Below are 19,933 nucleotides of genomic sequence, written 5' to 3'. Positions count from 1 at the left end.
TATGGCATATTCAGATGGAGCCCATGGTTAGCGAAGTATGACTATAAATATTATTTTAATTGTGTTTTTACTTCATTTATTTCATTAATCTAAATTTGACAAGAATTTCTTATCAAGTACTAACTTGAGTGTCGAAAAATCTTCTACAGACACCTCATTCGGTAGAGGACAAAGGAAGCTTGCAAGACGAGTACTAGATAATAAAGACTTTACTAAGTGAAAGGAGACTTTGCATAGGATACTTTCTGTTTCACAAGAACAATATATATATATATATACACACACACACACGTAAGTGTGTATGGAAGAAGAGTTAAATTATATATTTATAAATTTTGAAAAATTAACATCTAATCAAAATAATTACACAAACTAAAAACAAATACATTATTAAGAGGTTTATGTAAGATCAAGTTAGACACAGTTTTAAATTGACAAAAATATTGTAAAAATTATATTTCATAAATCATATTTTACAAAAAAATGATTAAATAAATTGTTTATTCTATCTAAAGTTAAGAATTTTTAGTGATATTTTGATGATAAATATATGATCATCTAAATCATCCATAAATATATAATCCTTTATTATGAAGTCATCTTAATGAAGAAAATGAAAGCACTTAGCCAAATATCACAACGTGTTCCTGACTCGTTAAATACAAAATTAATGCATTGAAGCTCACTCTTTGAGTGACCTAACACCTTAGGTCATCCAATAACTTAAGTCATTTAATTCTTATACCTAATGTTTAATGTTAAGACTTGACCTATTACATATGCCAGATTTGGCACTTACATTAATAGTTTTAAAGCTAGAATATCAACCATTAAACATATGAAAACACATGGTCAAGTTATGCATTTTGATGTACAAAACATGTTCATCAATCACTTCAACTAATTATGTCAATTAAACATTCTTTACTACTCGTTTAACGTTGTTTTTCTTCTAATCAAAGACTTTTTCGTCTAACAGAGTGAATGTTTTTGTTATCATAAAAAACTCTATTAGTTTAAAGAAGCTTACCTACTTTAACAAGTTATAAAAATTTTTTTATAAAGATGCATATATAATGATGATGAATTTATGTGTAAAAAGAGAAATGGTTGACTTTAAATCTTCTATGTTACTCATTTGGTTGTTTTAACCTTAGTTACATTTGTCAATCAAGATTTTGAATCTCCCATTCTTGGAAAGACAATTAACTTCTTAGTTTATTTAATTACAATTTTTTCTCTTTTCTTTGTCGAACTTTCTTCGTCAAGCTTTCTTCTTTTGAATTATTATTTTTTACGTAGAGGATCAATAACCAATATGGATTAAAATATAATTATTATGTTTGTCGTATCCAAGGTTTATCATGCAAAAGTGAATATTTTCTTAGAACAATAATATAAGGTATGTTTTAATATATCGCTTAATTGTGGTTCACTTTAGTAGTCTTTTCCTTAATATTTTAACCTATTTTCTCGACAAATCTTTGACCTTATGAAATAGAAAATTTTATTTTTTGTTACCCATATGGTTTAGATATTATAATTTTAGTAATTAAATATTTTTCATAATTACTTAACTGTTAGGTGAGTCCTCCAATAAAATAAAAATTGACTAAATAATATTTTAGAAAAGGTTATTAATAAAAAAATTGGAAATCAATCAAAATATTAAGTATATATGCTTCATTATTTGTTTCTGGCCTCATAAGTTGAGAATCTTTACAAATATTTTGACGGTAATTATTTAACCTTCCAAATTGTTTATAGACACTTTTGCATTAACATTATTGAACAAAACAATATAAATAATATGCTAACATATTTGTACTATATGTGTTGTGTGGTACATACTCGTCAAGATGTCACAACCAATTGTTCAGACATGAAAGAAAATAGGTTACAATCAAAGTCACTTAATCAGGTTAATCTAAACAGGTTAATACTCATATTTAAATGAAATTAAGTTATGATTCGACGGATTCTAATCAAAAGTCTATAGAAAAAAATATAAATACATGTAAATGGTATGGTTGTTAAAAATTTATGACATATTTATTACACATTAATTATTTAATTAATTGATCTAACTCTAATTGACTTTAGTATTGAAGTATATTTAAAAAATACAAATGAGATAATATATAGCATTGGAACAAGTGATAAGAAAATTATTTTAAATGGGAGTTCGACCCTGCAACCTTGAATCACTTTTTTAACGTATGCAAAAGTCTAGAAACGCTTTTTAAAATAAATAAATTTATTCAAAATTATATATTAAAAATATTCTTATCCGTTTATAAAAAAAAAATAAATAAAACACCGCATGCGTTGAAGTTATATGGTGAATGAAGTTGAATTATCCGGTTAACTTCTCGTTAACTTATGTAAACAATTGTATTTTTAATTGGCAATTTTGAATATTTAGAGTCTAATAAATGAGTCTCGCAAATTACTTCTTAATTATTACTAAACGGTTAATAATTTGCTACTATATTTTTTCTGTAATAAATTTTGGAAAAAAAGAAAAATACTTATTAGTTCATCACAGTTTTATTCAATAATAAACTTAATTCGTTGAATTTTTTAGACATTCTTATCTTATGCAAAACTTTGTTATTATTGATATTGAAATATTCTTTCTACATAGTTTTTACATAAAAGTTGCTTGCAATCATTCTATAAGAAATCTATGTTTTTCAGCATTATAAGAAGCCTACCACTCTCATACAGAGCAACGCTACTGTTCTATTAATTAAAATAAATAAATAGATATTGTTCTATTAAAATAAATAAATAGATAAAGAGGTACATGTGCTCACCACTCCGAAAGAGTGACTTTATTAGAATTTATTATTTAAAATATTTAATTGTGAGATTGAAGGAATGGATCGTAATACACCAAATCCCTGTGATCATGATTTCATTCATTCCTAAAATTATTTCGTGTCTCTTGGAGGATTGAAGGAATGAATCGATTATTTCAATGCCTCATGAAAATTACACATTTGTTTATTTATAGGCTTCTAAGTAAATTAACATGTAATAAATTAAAATATTGTTTACTCAAATAAGAAAATATTATATAATAAAATAAAAAATATAAAAAAAAATGTTGATAATACTTGTTTTTAAATACGAATTAGAAGTGTACTAGAGATAATAAATGAATGACAGAAAAATTGGTTGGAGTTGCTTCAGATTAATAATATACTCCCACCTTGGCTTGGGAAGAAATGGAAGATGATCGTACTCCAAAACCAGTAGTTATCATCACAGGATGTTCCACGGGAGGGATAGGCCACGCGCTTGCGTGCGCGTTCGCGGAGAAGAAGTGCAGGGTGGTGGCGACGAGTAGGTCGCGGTCGAGCATGGCGGAGCTGGAAGACGACCACAGATTTTTGTTGGAAGAGTTGGATGTTCAGTCCGATGAGAGCGTGCGCAGAGTGGTTGACGCAGTTGTCGAAAAGTACGGTTGCATCGACGTGCTCGTTAACAACGCAGGTATTCAGTGCGTGGCTCCACTTGCCGAGGTTCCTCTCTCTGCCGTCCAAAACTCTTTCGACACCAATGTATTCGGTAATTACGGTCATCATGCCCTTTTCATCTAATTATTTCTCCTTGTTTGCATAATCCCTTCTATTTGGGACTTCAGTGTAATTGAATGTGTGATATCTGAGATCTATTTGGTCGATAATTGACAGAGAACAGAGAATCATGAATAGGGTTAATTTCAATGTACAGTTTCTAATTTCAGTATATAAAACGAACCAATCATGAACTTTTGGGCACCTGTGCGTTTCTATTTGAATACTGTTTTCACTCAATTTGGCAATCGTGGCTTCAGTTTTTGCACAAACAGATTTAGTGCATGCTTGGGTAGCTGTTCAAGCAATTTAGAAGTACTTTTTAATCTTTAAGTAACATTTTGTGTCTTTGAATTTGAGAGTCTGCATTGAAATTTCCCAGTTCCAAATATAGTTTTAATTGGTATCCAAGAAGGTGAATTGAATGCTTAAGTAGATGGTGCGTTTCATTGGGCATACGCAGGTTCATTGAGAATGGTTCAGGCGGTTGTTCCTCATATGGCAACTAGGAAAAAGGGGAAGATTGTGAATATTGGCAGTGTTGCTGCCTTGGCTTCTGGACCTTGGTCAGGCACTTATACAGCTTCTAAAGCTGCTCTTCATGCTTTGACAGATACATTAAGGTATTCTTCTTTTTTCAAATTTCCCTTACCCTAAACTTGTTTTCATGTCTGCATCAAATCAATCAGAAACAAAAGTATTTAGCAACATAAATACAGCTTGTTGTATGAAAAATATGGGTTGGTCCAAATCAATGTGGTGACTTGATTGAAACTGGAATGCAGCAATACACTATATATGCAGCAGTACATCATTCGGGATGGTGGTTTGACCTGTCCCAATTATTTACATTTCGTAGAATATGTAATTGTTCTAATCTTGAACATGGGCATGTTGGATACAGATTGGAACTTGGACATTTTGGAATTGATGTTGTGAATGTTCTACCCGGAGCTATCAAATCAAATATTGGAGATTCTGCCATAGCCAGCTACAACCGCATGCCTGAATGGAAATTGTTCAAGCCTTTTGAAGCAGCAATCCGAGACAGAGCTTACTTTTCTCAGAAGTCGAAATCAACTCCCACAGATGAGTTTGCTAGAAACACTGTAGCTGCTATTCTTAAGGAGAAACCGCCGGCATGGTTTACCTATGGACATTACTCTACTGTCATGGCTATCATGTATCATTTACCAATCTCTGTTAGAGATTTTATTTTGAAGAAAGCAATGAAATGCTGAGATACAGGTTGGTGGTGCATCTATGTTTTTCATGTGTATGTTGATGCACATAGCATATACTTTCCATTTTTAGCAACAGAAGAGGCTGGCTTGTTAGGGCTTGTACTTAATCCCGTTTTATGATCTAGTGAGCCAAGTTTTTTAATGTAATAATCGAAGGGATGATATAATGTATTGCGATTCTCTGAGACTTTCCCATTCTTTGAACACGAATCAACTATTATTTTTTGCATTTGTTAGTTGATCTTAGATTTTTTTTTTCTGGGTGGTTTGATCATCTCATAGATTTAAATTAAATGGCTCATACGATAGGATTGAGTCCATCAAAATGTCTTGGTTTGGGAATTTCTTCCTGCACTCCCTTTTTTCTTCTTGTATCCCATAAAACTTAATTACTCAATTTTATCCCTTATTAAAATTATATACCTAAACCTAATTATTCTCCTCCCTTCCCTTTTTTTCCTGTGCAGCAGCAGGCCTTATCTCCCTTCCTCTATTCTCCCTGACCTATCGGGGTGCAGGAAGAAAAAAGGGGTGAAGAAAGAAAAATCTTAGTTTGATTCCTCATTTGGACTTGAAAAACAACCCTCTGTCCCCCTCAGAAATTATAAGCACAAATATATTTCAGACATGGGAGTTGCTCCCTCCACCCCCACATGCTTCTCCCTCCACCTCCCCTTGACTTTTTTGCCCCTTCCTCTACCTTTCTTTTACTATTTTGCCCCTCAGTAACATTTTATTTTAAAAATTATTGTTTTTTAATTTTATTCATTTATAACATATTTCACTGATAACCTACGTAGTTCCTTGTATGAGTAAAATATTTTTCTGCAAAGTTTGGTGATCGTGAAAAGAATTATCAAGCAATCTTCCTCTTGTTCTCGGTGCAGTACGTGGTGCAGTGCGTTTATGGTGTAGTGTCCTTATTGTGGTTCCTCTCCAGGTACGTAGTCATAATCCTTCCTATAATCCCAAACCCTAAACCTTTCCCATACTTCCAATAATCTTTTTAATATCAAGCATATAATCTTTGCATGAGCAGTAAAATAAAACCGAAACGTAAAAGGAACTGTGGACGGATGACATCCTTCAACGGATGTCAACATCCGTTGAAGGCGAAACGGATGTCGACATCCGTTTTGCCTTCAACGGATGTTGACATCCGTTGAAGGATCAGAGACAGTTTCCTTTTACGTTTCGTTTTTATTTTATTTGTTTATTTTATTTACCGTAACTTATATTTAAATTTATAATTTTAAATGTTATATATGGTTAGTTTCCTTTTTATTTTATTTGTTTATTTTATTTACAGTAACTTATATTTAAATTTATAATTTTAAATGTTATATATGGTTAGTTTTTAAACGTAATAATTTTGTTAAAATATGAATTTGTTATAGATGATTTTTGTATCTTTAATTCTTTAATAATTTGATAATTATATAAAAAAATTTATAAAATATTCAAATAATAATCTAAGTCAAAATAAAATTTAAAAACATTTAACAATAAATATATCTAATATATAAATATATATTTCAGTTATAATAATTTAAAAACAATTAAAAAAAGTAAAAAAAATTCAGCAGAGCCGAAACGGATGTGGGATATCCGATTGGCCTTCAACGGATATCCCACATCCGTCGACGGAAGTCGACATCCGTCGAAGGCAACATGCTGTGAGTAAAATGTAGACAAAAGCCACAAAACATATTATTCCAATCTCTGTAAAATGTTTTCATAGTTGGAAACACCACCTTCGAGAGGTAACAATCACACGATCTCCAGAAAGAAGAAACTCTCGAGCTAAGGCTTTCCCCAATCCCCTTGTACTGCGCAAACCATTAACAAGATGAATTAAACAACGTCATAAAAACATTACCACATGTCATTAGATATCATCAAAGTAAACAATTCACAAAGTCATATGTTCCTGAATGATAATATATATATATATATATATATATATATATATATATATATATATATATATATATATATATATATATATATATATATATATATATATATATATATAAAAGACATCACAGGTTCATTAAATAGAAAATAATTATGGTAATCACTTACAGAAGAAAGGGATTAAGTAACCATACCTCCCTGTTATGACAACATTACGCGGACCAGCACGACAATGTTCCTCCAGCACCATGTTAGCACCTATCATTGTTCCAATGATCACTCCTCCTAACCAACTGTACCAAATCAATGCATCCATTTGACTGTCTCCACCTTCACAAAACTCAGAAAAATTGACATATGCTTTTCGAACCAATGCATAACAAATTAACAGCTAGAAAAGTTGCATATAGACCAACCTGACATCTGAAATCCGATCGAAAGGATGACCCCAGTGCTCATCATGGTCACAATATACCTTCCAATTTGAATGTCCCACATCCGTTTCAGCCTTTCCTGCACAGTAAAATCTCGACAAAGCACGGGGTGAAAGACGAACCTGGAGTGGACGCAGATCTGCTCGTTTCCTCCGCACACGCCTGTTTCCTCCGCACCAGTCTTGCTCTACACCAAGCGATCTTCTACAAAAACGAAAAACAAAGAAGAAATGGAGAAACAAATGAAGAAAGAAATGGAAAAAAATGGAGAAGTTGGAGAGTGAGAGAGACCTTACGGAAGTGAGGAAGAGGTTACGGAAGTGGGAAGTGAGAAGTGAGAGATGGTGGGAGCATGTGGGGGTGGAGGGATTAAAATAAAAAAGGTAAAAAAATTTAACTTTAGGACATAATTGGAATTATAAAAAATTGGGTTAGGAGATAATTGGAATTATATAAAATTGGGGAGGTGGAGGGAGAAGCATGTGGGGGTGGAGGGAGCAACTCCCTTCATTTGGGTGTGACGGTTGTTTCACCCTACAGCTCTAACCTTTAATTCTGCACACTTTTAAAAATTTCAATTTTAACTTTAATTAATATTTTTTATTTTTTTTTCTTTTTTGATAAAGTCACTTTATGTCCCTTCAATTTATTCTCTTTTTTATTACCCCTTTAATTTTTTCTCTTTTTTATTAAATTGCACCCATTTAATAGATTTTGAAATCTGTACAGATTTTAAAATTCGTTTCATAATTTTTTTAAATTTAAAATTTAATAATAATCTAATTTAATTTAAAATTTTAGTATTATTTAATACACATTTATATTTTAATAATTATTAAAATATAATTTCTATTATTAAAATAGTTATATTAAAAACATAAAAATAAAAAAAATAAAGAAAATAGTAATAATGAAAGTAAAAAAAAAATAATATAAAATCTGATTTAATATATTTAAATATATTACACTATATTAATTATTAAATTAAAAATAAAAAATTATTAAATTTTAAATAAAAAGCAAAACTTTAAAAAGATTTATTTATCGAATTTTGATATTCAATAAACTATTTTTAAAAATTTTGTTTTTTAATTAAAATTTCATTTTTATTTAATTTAATTAAATTTCTAATATTATTTAATATATTTTTATATTTTAATAATTATTAAAATATGATTTATGTTACAATAATAATTATATTAAAAAATAAAATAATTAACATAAAAATAATAATAATAAAAAATAAAAATAATTATATAAAATTTGATTTAATAGATTTGAATATATTAAATTATATTAAAATATTAAATTATATTAAAATATTAAATTACATTAAAATATTAAATTAAATTTAATAATTATTAAATTTTAAATAAAAGAACTAAATTGTAAGAAGCTTTGTTTATTTAATATAAAAAATCTGTTAAAATATGTTAACGGCGATAAACAAATTTTTAAAAATTTTGTTTTTATTTAAAATTTAATAATTATTTAAATTTAATTTAAAATTTCAATTTTATTTATAGTATTTTTAAACAATTTTTTTAATATTTATCATTGCTACTTTTATTTTTTTTACTTTTGTTTTATTTTTTTAATATAACTATTATAATAGTAGAAATTATATTTAATAATTATTAAGATATAAACGTGTGTTAAATGATATTAAAATTTTAAATTAAATTAGGTTATTATTAAATTTAAAAATGAAATTTAAAAAGTTTATGAAAATGTAGAGTCACATTATTAAGAAAGAAAAAAATTAAAAAAATATTAATTAAGATTAAAATTGAAATTTTTAGAGCTGTGAAGTGAAACACTCGTCAATCCACAAAACCAGTGGACCTAGCCCAAGAAATTTAGAGTTCCTTCCTGCACCTGTATATATTTCTTAATGCACCATAAGTAACGAATTTTCAATTTTACCCTTTTTAAATTGTATAATTTGAAAGTTTTGTTATATACTTTAGATTAAATAATTCAGATAAAATAGAAAACTTATGTGTATGGAGGTGCAAAAAGAAAACATTTTAAAACAGAAGGCCGACTGAGAAACAGGAGATTAAAGTTAAGTTTTAGCTATCTGTACCTTCTATAGTGCTAACTTTATATCCTACAAATCTTGAAAATTATTGTTGACTAAAATGTGATTCCTTTGGGATAAAGAGAAAAAAAAAAGTGTTATTTGTACAATGTTATGGAAGTGTGTACGAAGCAATACAAAACTAAAGGAGATTAAAATCCTTCACAATAAGTAGTGGTAGAAAATTTTATGAAGAAGTTCATCCTAAGAAACCTGTCTTATTTTTTGCTTTTACTCATATTTTGCGGATACACGAAACAGCAAGTAGAAAAAGGATGAGCGGAGATTTGAAAGGGGGAAGAAGAATTCCCTTTAATTCCATACAATATACAATTATGCACAGCAACTCAAAGAAAAAGAAAGGAAGATTAGAAAAAGCAGAAATGACCAACTTGAGAAGGAAAGAGGCATGGTGGAATCGGAATTCAAGCAGAGAAGAAACTGTTAGAAGCAGCAATGGCGATTTGGGTTTTGGGTTCCCAAAACCGTTTCATAAACTCTTCCTTCTGCACCTGAATTTTGTCCATGGAAGAAGAAGAAAAAGAAACGGTGTGAAATTTGGTGGCTGGAAAAGCTTCTTCTCCTTTCCTGAAACGTTTGGTCCTCCTCTCGTATTCCTCCGCTACCAGCATGGCAATATCAGACATGGTGGGTTATTGGTTCTTTCTCTCTCACTCTCTCTCTCCCTATTCTGAGGTTTGTTTTTTGTTGTGAAATCATCTTCAAAGCAAATTTTATTTATAGTCAGAGACTCACTACGCGTGGCCGGTCAACACTTTCAGATAAGGCTCACGCCTTTTTCTTTACTTCTGCTCCCCTTCTCACTATTAATTTTTTTCTTATAAAATGTATAGATATTCTAATAGAATTATATTTGCCTCAATCACATTTCAAAGTTATCCTGTATATATTATTATTCTGATAAAATTCATTAAAAAAATAACATTAGCAATATCTATATTTATAGTGGTTTCTCAGTGGGGTTGGATCATATGTGTCCTTTCAGAATTCCCAAGACTTTCAGAGGAAATACAGAGGACTAATAATGGCCCTTCATCCCACCAATTATTCATCGCCAGGACAGGGAGGGAGAAAACAACCACAAGAAAAAATAGAAAGTGTAAAATTAATAAGATGTTTTATGCGATTAAAAGATAATTTTATAAAGATGTTTTTTGAATTAATTGAATAAAAATATAACTAAAATAGTTTCAAAAGTATATTTAACATTTGTTTTATTACGGCTCTAGTTATTGGTTCTTTAAATTGATCAGTATGCATAATTACTTTTTGAGGTGTATTTTTATTTCAAGAAAGTAAAATAAAGTTGTAATGATAGAAGGAAGAGTTTAACGTAAAATATTTGTGTGGTCGGTTTCGAATCAGAAAATGACAAAATATTGAAACGTGGGACACGTGTAAAATACATAGTATAGAGACAGTATGCATGATGTCCAACATGCACATGCCCAAGCCTGTGTCTGTGTTGTTTTTGAGGTTTTTCACAATGGAAAATGTTATTTTGACAACAAAAGTTTGACACAATTTTGACAACGGCGACGTGGCAGCTGTGCATTGGCTCAGTGAACCGGGGTGAGGGGTATTTTGGGTTTTTTCTGGTTTGTTTTCAATTCACTGAGCCAATACACAGCTGCCACGTCGCCGTTGTCAAAATTGTGTCAAATTTTTGTTGTCCAAATAACATTTTCCTTTCACAATGGATCATTGTCTGTGGAATCCTAAACACGGGATACCCGGGTCCATTTGTATACACACCGAGAAAGTAATAATTCAGTAAAGGGCGTTGCTCCCTCCACCCCCACATGCTTCTCCCTCCACCTCCCCAATTTTATATAATTCCAATTATGTCCTAATCCAATTTTATATAATTCCAATTATGTCCTAAAGTTAAATTTTTTTACTTTCTTTATTTTAATATTTTAATTAATTTAAATTTACTTTTTCCTATTTTAATTAATTATGTCATTCTGGCGACTACTCTGATGTGCATAATTGATAAAGTCGATAGCCTTGGGTGATTTGACAACAATGGCAGCAAGCTCGTCCTTTGGTTCATAGTCAGTGACCTGAGCATCTCCCTGCTTTAGCTTTACAGAAAACAAAACAAACTCCTTATTGGAATTGGAGTCCACGCAATTCTGTCTTGGTGAAGCGTAATGCTGTGAACCAGAAACCTTCATCTGGGCAACAGCATGGTGAATATAATCAGGACCTTTAGTTTTGCTAGCTTGATTCATCCAACTTCCGCTCTTCTTTTTACCCTCTCTGAAGGTAAAAAAGGTATAAAACTAAAAACGGATGTCGACATCCGTTTCGCCTTAAACGGATGTTGACATCCGTTGAAGGATGTCATCCGTCCAGAGGCAGTGTTCCTTTTACGTTTTGTTTTTATTTTACTACGTTTTGCAGCTCATGCAAGGATTATAGGCTTGGATATTAAAAGGATTATTGGAAGTATGGGAAGAGTTTAGGGTTTAGGATTATTGGAAGGATTATGATTACGTACCTGGAGAGGAACCACGACAAGGACACTACACCACAAACGCACTGCACCACGTACTGCACCGAGAACAAGAGGAAGATTGCTTGATAATTTTTTTCACGATTACCAAGCTTTGCAGAAAAATATTTTACTCATACAAGGAACTACGTAGGTTATCAGGTTATCAGTGAAATATGTTATAAATGAATAAAATTAAAAAACAATAATTTTAAAAATAAAATTTTACTGAGGGGCAAAATAGTAAAGGAAAGGTGGAGGAAAGGGCAAAATAGTAAAGGGGAGGTGGAGGAGGAGATGTGTGGGGTGGAGGGAGCAACGCCCTTCAGTAAATCATATTGAATAATAGAACAAACCGAGAAAAAAATAGACAGCATACCATGTCATGTCATTTTAGAAAAAATAGAGCATAGGATAAAACAACGATAAAAAAAATATAACATTAGTGATGCTATACTTGGACTTAAATGTTGGGCTTTTTTGGACTGTGAATGAATAAATAAATAAAAATTATACCTAGCAGTTATAAGTTGAGTTTCAATACTGAAAAACAAAAAATATACAGAAAGTATAATAACAGACAGATAAAAAAATATAAAAATTTAGTAGGTGGCATATAATAAAATGAAACAGAAGAAAGAAACAAAAAATGCGATAAAAGTTATAAAATAACGAAAATTATTTTACTTGTATGATCATCAACTTCCTTTGTTTTAAACGTAAGAAAAACGTGCCCCTTATCATTACAGCTTTAGTTTATAACAATAATAATTTTACGCGGCAAGATAAGTCGGTAGCTATCTGTGACGCCTGAAAAATTATACACGTGACTATCTTGTAAACTAAATCCGAAAATAATAATGTTATTCTGAATTTATTATACTGTCGGCGTACAGAAGTTATTCAATCACCGAATGAGTCTTCAGCAAATCATTGGTTTGTTACAAGCTTGTATAAAACATCTGAGAACAATGTATTAAAGCAGCTTTAATTTTGAATAATTTAAGCTATAAATTTAACAAATTAACAACACTTCGCAAAGTTTGACTCACGAGAAATTCAAACCAAATATTACCTTTAAATAACCAAATTTTTTTCATCATTTCAAATATACATTTAGGACACTTTATTTTCAAGGGAAAAAAATGCAATTTAACAGGAGAGCAGTCCACGTTGCTGGTATCTGCGGAATTTCAATAGTAATAAGCATTGGAAAGCAGAACTATAAGCTTTACATCTTATCATAAAAGCATTCCGCTTTCACCTTTATATGTCAAAAGAATCTTCACCTTATTTTTCTCTTACATTTGTTTTTTTGTTTAATTTTACTACCTTACATTATTGATGTACTTTAATGAAACGGAAGAATAATTTTATGTTTTTTAGGATGCAGAAGTGAATCAGATGCACTTAATATAACTAATGAAGGAAGTAAATATGAACTTACTACTGAAATCAGTGAAGGAAAAGAAAGAACGATAAACCGATTGAAGCCTTAAATAAACAGATCCACTGATACAAACTCTCATGGCCACCACCAGACATTAATGATTGTTTGCGGTGGCTAAAGCCGCGTGGAAGTAAAACGTAAAACAACAAAATGGGAAAGAATGAACTCTGCTGAAATAGTGAAGTTTTAGGTATTAAAGAAGGATAAAGTATTGTTTCTATTTGTACTGATAATCCCAACTACAAAAGAAAACCATTCGTTAAATATTAAGATATATGGAAACCAAGGAGAGAACTAATCATCAGATATAATCTAAGAAACTCTAAGAATAAAATAACGCCATTCGGTAAGTATTAAGATATATGGAAACCAAGGAGAGAACTAATCATCAGATATAATCTAAGAAACTCTTAGAATAAAATAACGCCATTCGTTAAATATTAAGATATATGGAAACCAAGGAGAGAACTAATCATCAGATATAATCTAAGAAACTCTTAGAATAAAATAACGATCCTGATAAGACAAGATATACAAACAAACTCCAAAATTATCAATTTAATCTCTCTTTGTTGAAATCAACAGCGTTTTCGTATATGCTTCATTATCAACTCAAGAATGGATTAATGACGTTATAGCCAGGTAGATGCCTTCCATTACGTGGGACAACAGATTTAACAGAAACAAAAAACGTTGTAGAACTAAGAAATAAAGTTAAAGAAACTACAATACTGAGAAAGAGAGTGAAACCAAACATCTTTCCTTACTCCAGACAGTATGCTTGTATCACGGGGCAGTTGTACGCATGAAATTTTACCGTTAGAGTTATTTACAACTAATAAAACATGACTAACCAAGCAGCAACGCATCAGGGAAAAGAAATGGCGATGTACCTGTAACCGGTTATTGGGCAATCAAAGAATCCTCTTTCATTTTCTTTACATAAGTAGACTGTAGGCGTGTCGCGTCAGACATTCACAATTTTCCACATATCAATAGTTCAGCATAAGTGTACAACTCTAGCCAAACTGAATTGAGTGGCTATTACACAATTATCAATTAATAGCAGGTCTTCACGAAAATGACCAGCTTACCAAGACATGGAGAAGGCCAATGTATCTCTACTTTCATTATTGTCATCAAGTAGGTGACTGGTTATTCTTACAAACTCACAGTAGACCCAATGTTTTCAACTGCTGAACATGCTCAGGAGGGAGAGCCGGGGGAGACCAATCAGACCCTGTCAGCTCTCCATCGACGTCTTCAACCACATACTCCTACGATGAGAAGTGATAACAAATTCAAAATCAACAACTCAATACGATGTCAGCTTGATCCAGGGTAACATGATGTTTTCATAAAACACGACACATGGGATTATTGGTATTATTCGTAAACTATAACTAATCACAAATTGTTTTTGGTCACACATAAGCCAGAAGATGCCTCACCACTAACCGCTCCCCAGTCCCAAAACCTCACCCACATAAGAATAGAGACAAACACGATGAAACATATTCTTGAACAAAAAAACAGGACAGCACAGCTTGAACATGACATATAAAATAAAAAATTAATCTTTTACAATCCCATAACAAAATATCTAAAACATAAAAATTCAAATCTTCATAATAAGAATTTTGCTATTTTATATATTATGAATTAATGATAAGTGTTTTTAATAAAATCAAGGTTCATTGGACATTGTTCAGTTAATAACATTTGAGATATTGTCTCCTTTGGAAGACACACAATTTTGTCTTTAAAATATACTTTGATGAGATAAGTGTTACATAAATTACCATTCACTTCGACTTCTAAGAAATAGGAGACTTTTTAGGTATACTGGAACAAACCCTAAATAGGGCTAGAGTGGCCAGGCTACCCCTGCCTAAGGCGTTCAATGTTTTGACTTAAAGGTCTAAAACATACAATACCTCAGATGCAATAATCCTAATGTGTCCAACGAACCTGGAGTGGATGGAACATTGACATGCCAAGTAAAGGGATCCAAACCTTTAGGAGGCCAGCTCCAGTAAACCCAAAATTCTCACTCTGTTTAGGAGTCAAAGCCAATAGTAGTCATACACACCCTCCTCCCTTGATCTACTCAAACCCATTTTAAGGACAAAACTATGACAAAGCCAAGTCTGAACTCCAAAGTATACAATACTAGGATGCAGTGACCCCTAATGAGGTCTAACAAACTTGTAGTATTCAGAACAACTAATTAAATATTTTTTGTTTGAAAAGTAACATTTAAGAGACCCAAAATCCAGCTTTAAGGCATCAAGATACAAGACATAAATCAAGCCAAATTACTATAGCCATTTTAGCAACATACTCAATTACAAAATAGGAGGGTTGCAACACAATGCCACATACCCAAACATGTCGCCACACTATCTAAGAGACATGTCGAACAATGGTACATCAGCCCTTGCTGTCCCACCAGTCATTCATAGTGACCCAACCCCACCCTAGCTAAATTATACAAGCAATGGAAGAGCAGCAAAGAATTGCATAATGCATTCTCATGTACTGGGGAGGGGTGTGTGAATGAGAATGAACTTGGGGGATTGGTTTGTAACAAATGCACACAGCAGGTGCATTTTGGTTTGAGAGAAGAATTGGGGAAATGGGGAAGTCAAACAAACATCTGAGTAAGAGTTTGGAAAGGAGAAAGTAGACCAATTGAAGAGTCTGTCATATATATGTATTTTCCTTTTTATACAAAATTTAAAAATGTCATTAACATGATACTATCATATAAGCAGCAACAAGGATGGATAATAAGAGAATTTGGCAGTAATTTCCAAATAATGATTCCAGTTTTCTATCTATCATTTATTAGACAACCAAAAACTCTTTTCAATTCCACAAGTTCACAACAGCTACATAATAATGCATTATAAACGTAAGCTAGTAGCTGAAATACAAATACTTTAGCAAAACCATCAGAAAATTCCTCAGTCAATATGGCTCTAATGCAAGAGAATGTTAAAAGCGAAGTCAATTATAAAACAATAAAAGTTTACAGTTAAGTTTCTTGGCTATTCCATCCCTAGTAAATGTTTCTGTGAAGATATCATATGGGGCTTCAATGCTAAAAATTAAACCAAGCTACAGCTAAAAGGCTAATTGTAGATATTGGTTAGTAATTAGCATGACTTGTCAGCTGAATTGCAAAACAGTATTACAGCTCATATAAATACACCAAAGAAGATAAACTAAACCAGCCACACCTTTGTTAGCATCCTTTTTGCAAGTATGTGATAATGACGTTGCCATATCCGCTGACCTACCATTGTAGCCACCAATACACTGTAGAATATCCCAATTACAGTAAAAAGTCCCAGAACAACCAAAGCCATTATGAATAATAATGGTAGCCCTGCTTCCCCAGCACCCCCCAAACAGCCACCACATTCAGTTGCCATGGTTCCACAACTCTCAAAGCAAGTGGTACAATCAGTCCACATACAAAGAGTGCCCGGTAAATGACAGTCTGCACAAACTCTGCAACAACATCATTCAACACAAAAAGTTAAACTTCCGAATCACAAACTCACTGCTTCATACACAACATTACAACTTCCTCCTTTTCAGCTTAGCATAAGCAACCACGAATAATTAGAAACTTAATTTTATATATCTTTGAGAAAAAGTTCTTAAAAGAAGGATCTGAAATATAGCCTAAATTAAATCTTATATATTGCACTCCTAGCAAAGCTTTTGGCATCCTAAAATGAAACAAGAAAACAAGCATTATAATGAAGCCTCATGAAGATGCTAAGAGTTCCATTATGTGTTCTAACAATGCCAGAGGCTTTGGAATATGTAAAATCAAGATTACTACCCAGGTTGACAGCAACAAAGACATAACTCTCTACAAGGTTGAGCTAAATCATTGCGAACTCTTCGATCATAACAAGTAATGAAGCACCCAGATAGGCCAAGCAGTGCGAAAAATAATAGAGCTCCTGCATTAGAAATTACCAACAAAAAATTAACCAAAACCAATATATTTTTGACTTTGGAACAACGAAACATTGAACTCAAGGCAATGGACTCAAAATAATTCACAAAAGAAATATTGCATTAGCATGTTGATGACACAATTAAAGTTAATCGTAATTTACCACATATGTAGTAAAAGCTCATTTCACTATCAAAACCCCAGAGAAGACGAAGCCAATATTGCTGGTAACCATCTATTAGATAAACCAGATATGCCAGTGATGCAATGACCTGCATAGGCATTGAAAGGGTTGAATCAGATTACCTATACGCACTCACAAAGTACAAATGGACAAGTATATACATGGCTAGACAAATCGAAACAAATCACCTACAAGCTGGACAGCCAGAAAAATAAACAGAATGTCTCTGGTGACAAAAAAACGAAATTTCAGGGTACGCCATTTCCTATCAGCAGCAACATGAACACGCAAATGGTAAGGAGCCTTGCATGTTGTACAGTGAGCAAAGGCAAACCCTTCCTGCAAAACCAAAAAAAAATAAATTAAGAAATGTATATTTCTTAGGTCAGAACTGTAAAGTACACCATTTTACACATGGAACTGTTGAGTATAGGAAAAAAATATCCTGCCACTTAAAATTGGCCACACTTTAACGACTAATGTTTATGCGGTTGCATATCATAAAAGTACTGATTATTGTCAGATTTCTACGTAATACAAAATATCCAGGTGTTTCTCTATCTGTAGTTAGTACATTGCACCCTCGAATACACCAACCGCACTGGAGGTTTTTTTTTTTCAAAGAAAAAGTAGTTCATGGACTACAGGATAAAGACAAAAAGGTTAATTCTAAAGATAATTAACTGGTTACAGGATCAAAATATCATCAGAAAAAGGGAGAATAGAGTGGAAACTAAAGATAACCATTAACCATGATGTGTCAATGGCAAGAGATTCAAGAGCATGAAAAACATGTTAAAGTCATGGAGAGTAAATCAAAACTGCAAACAGAAACGGGTAAAATAAAATAGGCTAAAAGTACAACCTTCTTATCACCGGAATAAATGGGTAATGGGTAGCCAACAGACACAGAGATAACTGAAGGGAAAGAATTAAAACAAAACCCCTAAAAGTGACATGAAATGCTGCCAAGTCAACCACAGGCTAATACACACAAATTGGAAAATATAATGAGATCAAATCAACAAATGAGAGCATAACAAAAATTATTGGTTTATTAATTAATCCAACAAAAGGTTTACTAACCACCAAAAAATCCTCCTGTAAGTTTAGCATATACACTTGCTTCTTGCCACGCTTACTAACAGTCACGCAATTATCATCACCTATAAAGTTTTAATGTAATGTTATAAATCATAAAACATTACCTTAACTGCTCGCCAATGATCTAAACATTCTCGGTGTACATATTTTGATGTACCTTTGCACTTACAAGGGGCTATGAAATCTCTACCTGGGTAAAAAAAAAGGAATTCAGCTGATAAAATATATCATATACTCCAATAGTCGGGGGATCGACATTCAACAATGAATCTTAAATAATTAGCAATCATTCTTGACATATTTGTAATACCCCACACATGGAACAACAATAACGGTCCCAAGAGCAACTACACACATAATTGCTAAAATAACGAAATTCAAATTCCGACGAACAATGATGTAATCCACTGAATTACTCAAATTCAATAACTAGTTACTTTCTCCGTATAATTGAACCAAAATGGGCAGAGTTAGGAGAATAACGTGCCTCTCATCAACTCACACGATTCAAGTTTTTGAAGACTGAATTCATAAATCAATAAATAAAAGCAGTTTTAAGGACAAAAGTAGAAAAATTCGAAATTACAATATATGGAGTCCTTGAATTACGAAGTGATTGATTCTCACTTCTGAGAACATGAAAGTGCAGCTTGCCAAAACCTGAAATCGAATAGAAAAAGAAAAAGTAGGGAAGTGAAATTACCATCGGTTTCGAGACAAATTCGGCATTGGATTTGTTCGGAGGGACCGGCTTCGAGGTCGATCTCGGAAGGGTCAGTGAGAGGAAGGGGAGGGACGAGAGGAGAAGAGTCTGAGTGATCCGCCATTAAAATCCAGAGGGTAGAAAAGTCAAATGACAGATACCGAATCAACTTTTCTTTAGCGAAGCCATAACTCTAATTCATAATCCTTAGCTTAGATTACAATTTAGAACTCAGGAGAAGAACGAAGAACAAGAAGAAGAAGAATCTCCCTGATCCTTCTCTCTCTAAGACTTTGAAGTGCGAATTGATTTTTCAAGTGTTCGTTATCAGCGTAAACAAGGTTATGCGTGAACCGTGGGATCGTGAATTTCCAAAACTAACCATTGGATTGGGGACTGATGAAATGTTCATTTTCATTATTTATTATAATTAAAAAAACTTAATTACACGTTTCACGGTTTTGTTAATGTAAAAGTATCAAAATAATTATACTGCAAAACACATAAATTAACTTTAAGATTATTCCTATTGTATCAATATTATTTAAAATTAAAGTTTTTTAATATAATTTTGCTTAAATTGAAAGATAACTTTATAAGAGCAATACTTTAATTAGCGTACTAATAAATATTTTTTATATTCCCATTGTATACTGGATGTTTCGGTAGTAGCAATGTTTAGCCCTTAGCATTGAAGTCAATAATTATTCTTGGGCTTAAACCACGACTT

The 19,933-nt window shown here is 31.9% G+C and overlaps 4 protein-coding genes across 6 annotated transcripts; 1 reads left to right on the top strand and 3 right to left on the bottom strand.

Annotated features, from left to right (window-relative positions):
* The first annotated feature begins 3,150 nt into the window (after positions 1–3,150).
* Positions 3,151–9,809, top strand: LOC124834017 (short-chain dehydrogenase/reductase rusD-like). Of its 3 annotated transcripts, none has more exons than XR_015780007.1 (5): positions 3,151–3,576; positions 4,048–4,207; positions 4,489–4,832; positions 5,299–5,768; positions 9,524–9,809. XR_015780007.1 is itself a non-coding variant. In XM_047308597.2 (3 exons), the coding sequence occupies exons 1-3, from the start codon at positions 3,234–3,236 to the stop codon at positions 4,823–4,825; spliced, it is 840 nt and encodes a 279-aa protein (XP_047164553.2). In that variant the 5' UTR covers positions 3,152–3,233; the 3' UTR covers positions 4,826–5,057. The 3 variants fall into 3 exon arrangements, 1 of the variants encoding a protein (XP_047164553.2); XR_015780006.1 differs by having other exon boundaries at positions 3,152–3,576; positions 5,296–5,768; XM_047308597.2 differs by lacking the exons at positions 5,299–5,768; positions 9,524–9,809 and having other exon boundaries at positions 3,152–3,576; positions 4,489–5,057.
* On the bottom strand, positions 6,476–7,884 carry LOC148198185 (putative chlorophyll(ide) b reductase NYC1, chloroplastic). Its single transcript, XM_088115012.1, has 3 exons — positions 7,162–7,884; positions 6,940–7,075; positions 6,476–6,657 (listed from the first exon to the last, which is right to left on the bottom strand). The coding sequence occupies exons 1-3, from the start codon at positions 7,241–7,243 to the stop codon at positions 6,564–6,566; spliced, it is 312 nt and encodes a 103-aa protein (XP_087971138.1). The 5' UTR covers positions 7,244–7,884; the 3' UTR covers positions 6,476–6,563.
* On the bottom strand, positions 9,547–10,117 carry LOC148198184 (uncharacterized). Its single transcript, XM_088092219.1, has one exon. The coding sequence runs from the start codon at positions 9,907–9,909 to the stop codon at positions 9,688–9,690; it is 222 nt and encodes a 73-aa protein (XP_087948345.1). The 5' UTR covers positions 9,910–10,117; the 3' UTR covers positions 9,547–9,687.
* Positions 10,118–13,977: 3,860 nt separating this feature from the next.
* On the bottom strand, positions 13,978–19,523 carry LOC124836337 (RING/FYVE/PHD zinc finger superfamily protein). The gene is made up of 7 exons (XM_047311486.2): positions 19,204–19,523; positions 18,605–18,690; positions 17,589–17,735; positions 17,376–17,484; positions 17,093–17,216; positions 16,479–16,752; positions 13,978–14,510 (listed from the first exon to the last, which is right to left on the bottom strand). Exons 1-7 carry the CDS (start codon positions 19,325–19,327, stop codon positions 14,403–14,405), a joined length of 972 nt encoding a protein of 323 aa, XP_047167442.1. The 5' UTR covers positions 19,328–19,523; the 3' UTR covers positions 13,978–14,402.
* Between the last annotated feature and the right edge of the window lie 410 nt (positions 19,524–19,933).

This window comes from Vigna umbellata, chromosome 5, assembly GCF_029865625.1.
Source record: "Vigna umbellata cultivar VRB3 chromosome 5, Vumbellata_1.0, whole genome shotgun sequence".
In the NCBI taxonomy this organism is placed as follows: Eukaryota; Viridiplantae; Streptophyta; class Magnoliopsida; order Fabales; family Fabaceae; genus Vigna; species Vigna umbellata.
Note: the sequence above shows the minus strand (reverse complement) of the source record. Positions and strands in the feature narration are given on the sequence as shown.

Bases quoted from the DNA above. Each gene is read 5' to 3' on its own strand.
- LOC124836337 (XM_047311486.2), bottom strand. From the start codon at position 19,327: ATGGCGGATCACTCAGACTCTTCTCCTCTCGTCCCTCCCCTTCCTCTC. The intron at 18,691-19,203 runs GTAATTTCACTT...TTTTTTACCCAG, and splicing joins AATTTGTCTCGAAACCGATG to GTAGAGATTTCATAGCCCCT. The intron at 17,217-17,375 runs GTAAATTACGAT...TTTCTAATGCAG, and splicing joins GAGCTTTTACTACATATGTG to GAGCTCTATTATTTTTCGCA.
- LOC148198184 (XM_088092219.1), bottom strand. From the start codon at position 9,909: ATGTCTGATATTGCCATGCTGGTAGCGGAGGAATACGAGAGGAGGACC.
- LOC148198185 (XM_088115012.1), bottom strand. From the start codon at position 7,243: ATGTGGGACATTCAAATTGGAAGGTATATTGTGACCATGATGAGCACT. The intron at 7,076-7,161 runs GTTGGTCTATAT...AGTTTTGTGAAG, and splicing joins GATCGGATTTCAGATGTCAG to GTGGAGACAGTCAAATGGAT. The intron at 6,658-6,939 runs GTATGGTTACTT...TGGTTTGCGCAG, and splicing joins AATGTTGTCATAACAGGGAG to TACAAGGGGATTGGGGAAAG.
- LOC124834017 (XM_047308597.2), top strand. From the start codon at position 3,234: ATGGAAGATGATCGTACTCCAAAACCAGTAGTTATCATCACAGGATGT. The intron at 3,577-4,047 runs GTAATTACGGTC...GGGCATACGCAG, and splicing joins TTTCGACACCAATGTATTCG to GTTCATTGAGAATGGTTCAG. The intron at 4,208-4,488 runs GTATTCTTCTTT...TGTTGGATACAG, and splicing joins GCTTTGACAGATACATTAAG to ATTGGAACTTGGACATTTTG.